At 37.8% G+C, this 12691-nt stretch overlaps 1 protein-coding gene across 1 annotated transcript in view; it reads left to right on the forward strand.

Moving 5' to 3' along the window:
• Positions 1–12691, forward strand: part of fras1 (Fraser extracellular matrix complex subunit 1) — a 352266-nt gene that overhangs the window by 168102 nt on the left and 171473 nt on the right. Inside the window, exons 14-16 of the mRNA XM_015373599.1 lie at positions 3591–3731; positions 3861–4001; positions 4084–4251. Coding sequence (XP_015229085.1) covers positions 3591–3731; positions 3861–4001; positions 4084–4251 — 450 coding nt within the window. The remainder of the gene's footprint in view (positions 1–3590; positions 3732–3860; positions 4002–4083; positions 4252–12691) is intronic.

The raw sequence follows: 12691 nt of genomic DNA on the forward strand, positions 1-12691 counted from the left end.
GCTCAGGCTGAACTGAATATAAATCAGAGGAAACAGGTGAGAGGAATAAATTATAATGAGGCAGGGAGGGAAAAACGACAGGTGAAAGGAATGACTAATTAAGGGAGAGCAAACAGGCCAGATAATGACACTGAACAGCCAAACTAAATGGAAACAATAAATGATTGGTGCCGCAGAATTAATATATTGCTGTAATCCTAAGATGTTTATGTTTATTTAACATTCCTCTGAAGGGTAGGAGCTACCATATGTCAGGTACAAAACCATATATCTTTATTTATGGGAACCCATAATCAGAGGAGATGTTAGAAAATCTTTGGAATGATGTTGAAACTGAACAGTTTGAATATATACCACATTTAATACTACTGGAATATACTGTAGCTGCAAAGATCTTGTCAGCTAACACAGTTTACCAGGTGTTGGATTTTTATCAAAGAAGAATGATGTATGCTAAATGGCATCTGCTAAAATAGCATGTAGTATAAATACTTTTCCTCTACATTCATTCATTCACGCTTTCACTCGCACATTCACACACTAATTGGAGTAAGCTACATTGGAAATAATAATGAGGATAATCAACTTGTATGTTTTGCTATAAATTTACAGTACAGTGAAATTGGAAGTCTGGATTTAACACAACCCTTAGTGACGGGTGAGTAGCTTGGAGCACCCAGGAAAAAATCTGGGTATAAATATCCTGCTTTGGAAGCCATTGTGGCAGTCTGTTGGGTTTGCAGGTATTAGCAGCTTTCTCAGAATGCAAGCGCTCTTCTCTAATCACTAGGTCCCCTGAAGGTATGATGAACAACAACCTTGTGGTGCTTTAAAGTTCTTGTGTCATGCTTTTTCAACCCTTTCAAAGTATAATATAGACATATATGATGAAATATTACCATTGGCACTATAGAGTAATCGTTTGTTCTTAAATGTTCAGGGGGGAGGGTTTCAACCAGGAACAAAGACACCTCTTCCCATATGGGTTCCCCATTCATGATGTCCCCATATTGCACCACTTCTGGCAATTTACCTGTTTTGGAAGAGCTGAACAAAATCTGAAACCTCTTGCAGCTGAAAAAATTTTTTTTGTAGCTTAGACATTAGACATTTTTACAAAAAATTAATGACATGAATTTGATTAACGAAGAGCATTAATAAAAGCTGACCCCAAAAATCTAACCCCCGTTACAATTTGACTAAACATCAATCCTGCTGCCTACAAACAGAGCCTGTTAAATGTTGTTGCTTTAACTGTTTTTCCCACATATTTAAACCTAATAAAAACTTTTTGCATTACTTCACATAAATCCTTTTTTAATAGATAAGCTTTTACTGGTTCATAAATATTTTTCTGAAAGCTCCAAACTCACAGGATGTCATTACTTTTAGTTTCACAAAGATTAACCATGCAGTTTTTGTTATACGGTTCGTTTCGTTTTTCCTCTGGCAAATGAAAATGGATATTTTATTCGACAAATTAGATGTCAAACAGTGTGGCCGTGCCAAATACAATTAGGTGAAAACAGCATTTCAGGCAAAAAGCTTCATTGGTTGCATGAAACTTTAGGTGAGGGTTTGTTTGGATTTATTTTCAAGGATCTCTGTTGAGCTTAAAGGATTAGTCAGCCACAGTTGACAAACTAAGTAAAACAACAACAACAATTACTGGGTCCTTTGTGCATTAATGAGGATTCAGGATAAAGAGCTCCAGTATGAATATGGATAGCTTCTATTTTAAGTGGGTGAGATGATAATAAAGGTGCAGGAATAAGCTTCCCTGAGGGTTACTGGGAACTCATTGCTAAGCTCTTTCTGTAGTCAAAACCACCCTGAGGAGTGTTGAAGGAGCTCCTTTCCCATTGAAGTCTTGAACTCAGTGAGGTTTCCTTTTTCAAAAAAATGTCAGAACCAGGGGAGGCTTTGGGAGAAAAAGGTCAAAACCATATGAAACAGTTCCTGCTTTGAGATGAGTTTGAAATGTCAATTTCCTGGGCAACCTAAAGGGGATTTCACTACTTGATTTCAGTCCAGTAATTCTCAGAGCCAGATGGATGAGCGGTGGGTGTTTTATGTTGTTTTTGTGAGCTGGCTTTGAATTCTTATTAATTCATTTCATTTTGTTGGCTCCATCAGCATTTATTTATCTATTGTTTGCTAAATTCTGCTGTTTTTGTCCTATACTGGCAAGACTTATTCATAGTCCTTTTGCAATGAAGGATTAAAGTTTACAAATCGACAGAGAGGCTAAGAATAAAATAAAATATAAAAACTATTTTAACATTTCTCTTCTTGTTTAGATTATGGCTTTGTGTTTTTGTTTTTTAATTCCAAAATAACATTAGATGTGTTCAAAAAGCATGTATTTGTAATAGAAAAATCTCATGGTTTACTACAGCGGCTCCAACTTCAGTCCTCGTGATCTGCTGCCCTTCACCAGATCTAACACAGCTGCATCAAATAATTAATTATCTTCTCAGCAATATCTCAAGTTTGACAAAAGCGTGGGCAAGAGCAGCTCATTCAGGTTTGCTGAGTAGGGATGCATCTAAGACTTCAAGGCAGTAGAGCGTTAGGAATGGAGTTGGAGACCCCTAGCCTATAAAATCCTGTGGGACATTTCTGACTCAGCAGTTGTCTAGTAGACAGTTAGGGAACCTTCCCCAAGGAGGGGAAGCCAAAAAAGGTCTTCGCTAAAAAAATTTGGCTGTTTAAATCGTGCTGTATCCAAGCATATTCACAGAAATTTGAATGAAGGGCATAATTGCACTACAGGATAAGGTACTAACAAGGATATCCACATTCACATGCATTAGGAGCCCCAGAAACATGTTTTTCTATTTGAAAAATATCCTTTCTATTAATGTAATTCAAAATGTTTTAAAAGAAACTTACATTTAAGGTTTCATTTTCTGTTGAAACATAGTTTGAAATATAATTCTGTATTTAATGAATGCCTTAGATTTAGTGATTGACATTATATTTAGCTACTGTAATAACTTGACTTAATTATACACTAAAGCCCCTGTCACACCTTCACGATTTAGCCAGCATATGGCTGACTGACGAAAAATCTGGCAAAATGTGGGCATACGTTGGATAAGTTATGGGTACGTTTTGTATAAGTTATGAGCACGCTAAAACACGCTGGTAGACGTCGACATACGGCAAGCACGTCTATATATACCGTACACCAAAAATTGAAAAAATACATAGAAAGTTCAACGTATGCCAGCGTTTTAGAAGATTCTTGGACATCACACATACACTGGATAAATCATCAAGGTGTGACAGGGACTTTAGGTGCTCTTGCATATCCATATTGGTCCTTTCTTTCCGGTTGCTAGACAGTTTGATTACTTAGTTTTGTTCTTTTCTATCCATAATAACTTCATCAGAAGTTCTGGATGATGTCTAATTCAGAACATAATACCTTCCATAGCTCTGCTTCAAGAATAAAGTGCTTTTTGGAGTCTGACTGCTTAAAATATTTTCTTTCTCCTTGATACAGTGTTAATTTTAATGGACTATGAGGCTATTTATATGATGCCAACATGAAGCCATTAGGATTTACTTGCTTTGGTTCACAGCTTGTGATTCATCCTGCGCCTCCTGTTTCCCTGACAACCCCAAATGCATGAGCTGCCCCGTCGGGACTGCTTTACATCATGGGAAGTGTATTACTCAGTGTCCAACTCAGCATTACATGGACAACCACAGCAGATGCAGAGGTGGGGAAATATTTTTCTACACTTAAATCTGTGGAATTCTGTGGATCAAATGCACATTTGGTAGTAAGGCTAATAAAGATGTTTTTCTATCATATTTTCTATAAATCTTTGTCCCCTATTCTTCCCCAGCCTGTCACAGCTCATGTGCTTCATGCTGGGGTCACTCAGTTTCCCAGTGTATCTCCTGCCCGTCTGGACTTCTGCTCCACCAGGGCCAGTGTGTGGAGTCCTGTGGGGAGGGTCTGTACCCTCAGGACAACACCTGCCACAGTGAGGATTCATTTTCATTAAAAAAATAAAACTATGGTCAGGAGGTTCTATTGCCATTTAATTTGATCCATTATGTTTTCAGACTGCCATCCCTCCTGCCGTTCCTGTGTGGGACCTCTGGCCTCAGACTGCCTTGGCTGCCTTAAACCAGAGGAAGTTCTTCTGCCGCAGTATGTTCACCTCCAACATGGCGTCTGCACAGCTGGATGTCCTGAACACAGCTTTGTGGACCACTTGCAGACTTGCAGAGGTGAGCACAACTTTCCTGCTGTTGTTCCTGTTGTCTATAACTTCAGGTAGGATGAGGAATTGTTACCATCCAAATGTGCTGAGTGTTCCCCAGGTTATCGGCTCTTTTTCTTTAACAGAATACCATTGGAAACATGAGGTGATCAAAAGCAACACAACCTTAAAAATCTTTCCTTTTTTTAAATTCATGTTTTATATCATATATCATAGTTTACTTTCGTATTTATTTCTGTTTTTAAAATGTATGTACAAAAATTAGCAGGGAACTTTTTGCTAACTGGAAACTTTTCCTATACAGCAGCCTCAAAAGCAACCCTCTGTATGGGCTTGGTTTGAAGTTACAATTAAAAAATGTGAGAAATTGTGTGTGAAGACATTGTGGGCGGGTTACTCTTTAGGAAAGGAAGATACTTTGAAGAGACGACTCACAGGGATATTTGTGAGCATGAAATTGTTGTTATAATTGGGTAATTTTTAAGTTCACTTTAAAGGTTGATTGGTTTGCCTCCTACCTTCCAACATAAGGCATCCAGAACACGCCTCACTGGAACAGCGAGAACAGAAAGAACTGCTTTTTTTTAATATTTCTGTAGAAAAACAAGGTTGATAAAAAAAAACGGGAGACAACAAAACCATAATCAATTTTCCTCTCTTCCTTTGTATATTTGAACATGCGCTGTAAAATTTCAGATACATTTCTCTTCCCCTGCTCAGTTTTGGGGATTTGATTGTTGTACAATCTGTTTGTTCTAGCTGCTGCCTTTCTGCATTTAAGTAATGGGCCTGTATGAACATTTCTCAGAGCTTTAGCATTCCCTCTGCAGCTATTGTCTATCAAAACAGGTTTAAAAAAATTCACAAAATGTGGGCTTAAAGCAGCTTCTTTCATATATATGTTGCACAAAATATATCAGACGTGAGGAAAATGGAAAAAAAAATACACAGCTTACATAATATCATAAAGAATGTATGTATATATATATATATATATATATATATATATATATATATATATATATATATATATATATATATATATATATATACCTTCATTTAAAAGGACTTCCTCCATATATATCTGCTGCTATATATGGCCTGGCTCTAGTTTTGCAATATATATGAGAAGTGTGTGTGTTCCTGCAGTACCTGATAGCAGATATTTTTCTGGTAACAATTGAATTTCTCTTCTTAATGCCATTATTGAGTTTAGACCAACATGAGAAGATTTTTTTGGTTTACTTGGGATTGAAAAGCCATTTGTTGTATTGGAAATCCTTTTATCATTCTGGGAAAGACCATTACCACTCGATAAGTAGCAGTAGTCATCCACAGAGGAGCTAAAGTTTATTTGTTTTAATCTTTTGGGAGCAGCCCTGGGCCAGAAACTTACCTGAAGTGACTTTAAGTCAAACTGTATATAGGGAAAATTCTGTTTCCTGTTAAGTAAGTTTATTTACCCAGCACATTTTTACTGACTGGTGTCAGATATAGTTACTCACAAGGAGGTTATTTCAACAAAATACACAGTAATGTACAAAACAAAATACAGTACAATTATAACAATTAGAGGAAATATATAAGATATATATATATTTCAGTAAAGCTGCTCATAAAGTAAGTTTGTACTCAAAAAGGATTTTATGGATTATACGCATGTGGAAAAATTGTTTGTACCCCTCAATAAATTAAAGATAAACCCATAATGGTCACCAAAATACCTTGAATCTGAGTAAAGTAATTTATGAAGATGAACAAATGAAATTCAGACATTGATTTTCAACATTACTTTAAAATAATGAGCTCCTGAAAAAAGCCTGGCCAAAAATGATGGTACCCCTAGAAAAAAACTGAAAATAATGTGACCAAAGAGACATGTTAAATTAAGGTTTCCTCTAATTAGCAATAAAGGTGTCTTCAATCTTGCAATTAATCAGTGGGCCTATATATATGGCTACAGATAGCCACTGTGCTGTTTGGTCACATGGTGCGTACCACACTCAACATGGACCACATGAAGCAAAAGAAAAGAGTTTTCCTAGGAGAATAGAAAGACAGCTATAGGCAAGCATGTTAAAAGTAACAGCTATAAGGCCTTCTCCAAGCAGCTTGATGTTTCTGGGAGAACATTTGCACATGTTTTTCACTAATTTAAGATCCATGGGACTGTAGCCAACCTCCCTGGTGGTGGCCAAGGAAGGAAATTTGATTAGAACTTAAAGAGACGGATAATACAAATAGCAGCATATGAGACCAGAAAAAACAGATTGAAGGTGAACACCAAGCTCAAGGAACATGAGTGTAAAACCATCCATCATTTTTTATGAAATTGATATTAATTGGAAAGGTCCGATAAAGACGCCATTGTTAAAGACAAATCAAATAAAAGCCAGGCTGAAATCAAGAAAGAAATCAAAATAAGGTGATGCAGGTGCGGGGTCTCAGAGAGAAATTAAGAGGGTAAGACAACTTAGAGACTTCAAAACAAATTTGAGAAAAGTTTTAAAATGTTCTGTAAGTTGGGCAGGTGCAGAATGGACAAAATAGGACTTATACACTCTTTTTTTCAGTGTTTCTGTTAAAATACATGCAGTAGTGTTTCACAACAGCCGAAGGCACAGTAGGGGCAGGTTTTACTAACTCCATGGTACAAGGAATCACAGTAATGCTGCAGAGTTCCAACAAAGACCAGGATAACTGTTTCAGAGTCAGTTTGTTGGCCATTTGCCACAGACTTAAAAAGCTTCATTTACAGAGCAACCCATCCAGTCTTAAATAACAATATTAAAGGCACAGTAATAGAGCACTCAAGATCCAACACAGTAGCATAAAATCAGCAATCCTATAATTCAGTCCAATGTCACTAAACAAAAATTCAATCCAAACAGATGTATCTAGAACAACACATAAATGTATTTTGTACTTCTGCACCAGTGTACCACTGTACACAAGATGTGCTTTTCTCTTATTGTCTTAAGAACCAAGGTTAGCCATAAATTAATACCTATCTGCAGAATTCATAAAGATGCCATTCATTTTTATTGCAAAATAAACCTTCCATTTTGTTGCACCCTGCTGTTAAAATGTGGCTATTCATCCATGAATACAAAGAAGCATCTCCCTTTATGGAATAAAATGTTTATGTGCTCGTCAAAATATAGCATCTCATATCAATTAATAGCAAAAAAAAAAAGTCTTGCGTTTGGATGCTGTTATGGATCTCCAATAACTTGGATAATTTAAGCAGCTTGCCATGTTACTGAGGAGCCTCCAATATTTTATTACTTTATATCTTTATTATTAATCTTCAAACTGCTTATCAAGTACTGGCTCAACCTCCTTCTCCTCTGTGTATCTTATTTCTTTGTTTTTGTTTCAGATGTAGTCTAATAAAAATTCTATAATGAAATACTGCACTGAATTCTTAAAGTTGACTTTGAGGGAATACAATTCAAGCCATTGAAAAAATAAAGTACTTACCTGCTTTTTTAAAGTAATTTTGGAGGTACAGGCTGCAGCAAAGTGTTAATCTAGTACAGGAGATTTGCCAGTTTGTTGCAGTGCAACTACAGTGCATTTGTGTATTAACACAGTGCCAAGAAGGTAAGACAGCAGTGACTTTAGAGAAAAGGCTGTTACTGCTGAAATATCTGGAAAGGGTCATTAAGGCAACTCCCAAACAGTCCAAAGTTAATTAGTCTACTGAGGGAAAGATTATTGACAAGTGGAAAAAAATTATGATAGCCGCCAGTCTTTTCAAAACTGACATCCCAGCAAATTCAGTCCCAATTCGAACTGTGCAAAACCCTGGCTTAGGCTGTACAAGCCTTTTTATGCAGGATAAAGGTGTTTGAAGAAGAGGGATAAGGCACAAGGTCTCTACAAAGCTCCTATGGTGAAATTAAAGGCGGAAAACTATGACCATATTTACAGCATCATGTTAAGAGTAAAACAAATAAAGCCTATACATCATGAAAACACATCAAACCAACTGTTTAATACAGTGTTGGAGGGCTGATGATATGAGATGGTATCAAAGTCACAGGACCACAAAACCTTTCAGTTATTGAGGCGACTATAAACTTGTATGCAAAAGAATTCTAGTTGCAGGTAAGTCCATCTGTCCAACAGCTGGAGCTTGGACCAAACTGGAGAATCAAATAGGGAAATGATCCCAAAGCAGGTATAGATCTATAGACTGAACCAAAACGCAAATCTGACCCAGTCTATTGGTCTGAAACCTCTGACTGGAAGCTGTAGGTGACTTCTGCCTTGTCTCTTAGCAGCTTTGGCCTAAAATAAACCAGCGTTTGTTATTCAATAGAAGTTTAATAACAAATATATGTTTAAGCTGTTTTTGATGGAATAATTGCTTTGAGTTTCAATCCATCCACCCATCCATCCATTATCTGACACGCTTGTCCTGAGTGGGGTCACGAGGGCTGCTGGTGCCTATCTCCAGCTGTATATGTGAGAGGCGGGGTACACCCTGGACAGGTAGCCAGTCCATCGTAGGGCAACACAGAGACACACAGGAAAAACAACCATTCACACACACACTCACACCTAAGGACAATTTAGAGAAGCTAATTAATCTAACAGTCATGTTTTTGGACTGGTGCAAGGCAGCAGTGCTACCCACTGCGCCAAAGAGCAGCCCGGTTTGAGTTTCCACAACTGACAAACATTTAATCAATCAGAAATATGTTTTTATAAATGTATACACTTTTTGTTCAAGGTTGAAAACTATGCTCTTGCTTCTACATTGTTTTAATCTATGACAAGTCAATAAAAATATATCCATCCCCTTTTGCTATTCTTCATTTGAAGATTTAAAGTAGTAAATTAAGTTTCTTAAAAACATTAAGTAATTTTTCACTCCTTAATAGCTTATCAGGTTTGTCTATCATTTCTCTTTGCTTCTCAATGGTTTCTTCCATTATTACGTCTGTTGCCTCTCTTCTGCTCCACATTCCTTGTGATTCTGTTTGACTTCTGTTCCATTCTCTCTTCCTGTACTTGCTGTCTGATCTCCTTCCACAATACTTTTTTTTGTTCTCTTTTCTTAATTCCTTATTATTATTACATTAAACTAGTTCTGCTCTGCATTGTTGACCTTTTGTAACCAAACAGTTGGGATCATAGAGGGGGTTATTTGTTTTCCTTAATGGTTTACTAAATTTTTTTTAGATTTTATGACATATTTATGAAGGAATTCAAAACAATTTGTTTACTTTAAGTCCCCAGACAGCACTTTGTATAGCCCTATGCTATTTCCTTTTAGGGTTGCAGCACCCGAAGAACATCTGTTGTTGTTTTAAATTAAATGCAATGATGGATAGTTAATTTCTTCCTCAACTATTTGACAAAATAAAGAAACAACAGAATGAAAAAATGGTCACTGGAATACCATATTGCACAGATATGTTCACTAGATTTCCGCGTGCTGTTTCCCCAGAATGAAATCACCACACTTTCTTTTATCCCTGCTCCCATAAATTTTGTGCCTTAAAAAAAAAAACAAGCCGGGTTTTTGAATTCCCTAACTCAGTGAATCGATGTGAATGACTCTCCAGATGCTTTAGAGGACTGAAAAACAACCCTCCACCTGTGCTCTTGTCGTGCAGCATGCAGATCTCTTTTGTATGATGATGAGCCCTGCACTGTACCAGGAGGATCATTTATGGAGAGCATTAAGGAGCACTCACAACCCCAAACTAAATCAAAACCTCATCGACTGCGCCCACCTCAAATTATGACCCTATCAACACAAAGCAAAGTAATGAATCTGATTCTGGGAGCTGCTGCAACACATAATATGTGATGAGAAGGTCCCTATCAGTGAATTTGGGTGCTACGGGAATCAATATACGCTCTTTGCTGTGTAACAAATTAGATATCCAAGCTGCAATAAACAAGTAAGAAGCCTCAGATCATTCTCATTCTCTTTGCTTAATAATGAAACATGTTTAACTGTAGATCTGCTTCTCTGAGAGTATTTAAAGGGAGGTTTTCTTTTTCTACCGGGTCTATGCATCTTGATAGAACCACAGCCATGTCTGTGGGTGTAGAGCTCATTGTTCTGACATGTTTAAAGTGGAAGAGAGATGAAAGGTGGGTGTTGATTGGATGTCACTGTGACATTTCAGCCTCGAAGTCTGTAACTTTGAAAAAGTCCTTGCGTTGACACTGATCGACTCCCATGAGGTAAATATTTTTGCACAAATACACACAAATTATTGCCTTTGCGCAGTTAGATTACCCATCTGCTCTTGCCAGATTCCTCCCTGTGTTTTGTACACAATTCCGCAGTGATGCTGACAGCACTCTAAAAGAACCCAGGAAAGGCCTGATAGTAAACATAAATACTTCAGGGCAAATATACCGTAAAGAGAGCGGCAGTTGTGTACTTGTGCATGCACACAATTCCTGGGCTTCCAGCCTCTTGTTGACAGGCCTTTTGTCTGCAGTTCCTACCACCATCAGCAGCGTGAACCAGTCAGTCTGTGACTTGGCCTGGCTGCCTGAGCTGATAGTGTTGTTCAGCTATTTGTCTTCATGCTGCCAAAGCAGACATCAAAGGCTGTGAGGAAGAAAGGCCAGTTTTGGTGCTGCTGATGTGTGTCGGGTGGATATTGCAGAAAGGGTACAGCTTTAAAGTATAAAAAGCTCTAAGGTTTATCATCTTTTGTATTTAAAAAAGCAACAAATTAAACATTGAGGAAAGTTTCTCAAATGAAGCAAAACAAATCTGTAGATTCTTATATTTAATCTTGACATGTCTCTCCGCCTTAATTAAGTATTGGAGGTTCTTAAGCTGGGGTGGGCAATTCCAGGCCAAGAGGGCAGATGTCAGAAGCTCAGAATATAGGATCCAGAATTCAAGCAGACAATTCAGCGTGCGTGAGTCACTAACCTGGTTGAGTTCAGTCCCTGCCAAGAAGATGGATTGAAGTCCGAAGGGATTGTTTGTCTGTAGTTTCCGATGGAAACGGCTACCAAAGTTCCAGGAGAGAAGCAGAGCAGAGACGAGCAAAAACCAGAGCACGCAGAGGAGCAGAATAATCCGGAGGGATAATCCGAAGGCAGAGTCGCAGCAGGAACAGGTTTCCAGGCCAGAGGATCAGAAGTCCGAAGAGGCGCCGATGAGATTTCCAAGCCGGGGTCAGAAGACAGGTCCAAGGTCGTTAACAGGCAGAATCATGGTAACAGTCCGGAAACAGATCAGGCAAACAGAGCAGAAAAGAGGCAGAACAGACTCAGAAGTCGAGGGACAGAAACTAGGCAGGTTCATTTAATCAGAAACTCACAGATAGCTAGAAAACTCTCACAGTCAACTCAAATAATCTGGCACAGATGGCTGGGAACAGGGAACTTAAATAGAAAACAGGAACAAGTGGATCCGATGAGTGACAGTGAGCGCTGGGCGGAGCTAAGCAGATGGGAGAAACGAGCCAAATCAAGCGATCAGTGCAAAGATCATGACAGCAGAAGCCTGTACCACAGAGCAGGATTAATGGCTCAGTGAGAAAACTTCAGGTTTAACTCTAACTTTCCAGTACCATGAAGCTGGATTCCTTCTTAGCAAGACTAGTTACCATGGTAATGTACTCTAAAAGGCAAACCAATTATATAGATATATAATATATAATTATATATTATATATCTAGATTTACCTAGAGTACTGACTAAAAGGTTGTAGTCAGATAACTTTATTCTAAAAATACATTTTAAAAAGCAGTATTCTCCATTTTATATGGATGTAAATTCTGTAAATATTACCAAATCAGTGGTTAATATGTTAAATTTTTTCCCTAAATGAATGTTTTTAACTATTCTTCCATCAAGCATTTTTGTGTTACTGCGCACCTTTCATACTTTCCATACATTTTCCAATTTTAATGAACAGACCATTGAGGGGAACAGAACCTTCTGTTATTTCTCAGCTGTGTTTTGTTTATGACGCATTTTGTCTGCTTCACTTCCTCCTGTCAGAGTCCGGTCACTCAGAATCTGATCTCTCGGTCATCCATGGTCACCAAACCCATATTACACAGTGGCAGAGCGTGAAAGGTCCACTGAGGCTGGCTGTCTCAGGTTGTTCTCTAGTGGAAGGCATAGGGCCTTGAACTGAATAGATTTTTGTGTTTATGATGCATGGATGGACTTTTAAAATGTATGTATCTGCATGTATTAGGAAATAATTTATGTAAGCAGTCGCCACTGTATACAGAGATTAGTTTTATTGTTTTATCCTTACCAGGAAACATACTTATAGCACAGATGCGTTGAGTTTTATATCCCTAGTGGAGCTAAATGTTGCTACCTTCTGCTCTAAATCAGAGCACTTTTTCATTTTGAATATATTTATTTTTTACCAGGAGTGAGTTGTCTATTTGTTAGAAGATTATTGTATTTGAACATGTTATTGGCATCGGGGGTGG

The sequence above is a fragment of the Cyprinodon variegatus genome, unplaced genomic scaffold (assembly GCF_000732505.1).
Source record: "Cyprinodon variegatus isolate N-32 unplaced genomic scaffold, C_variegatus-1.0 Scaffold89, whole genome shotgun sequence".
Taxonomy (NCBI): Eukaryota; Metazoa; Chordata; class Actinopteri; order Cyprinodontiformes; family Cyprinodontidae; genus Cyprinodon; species Cyprinodon variegatus.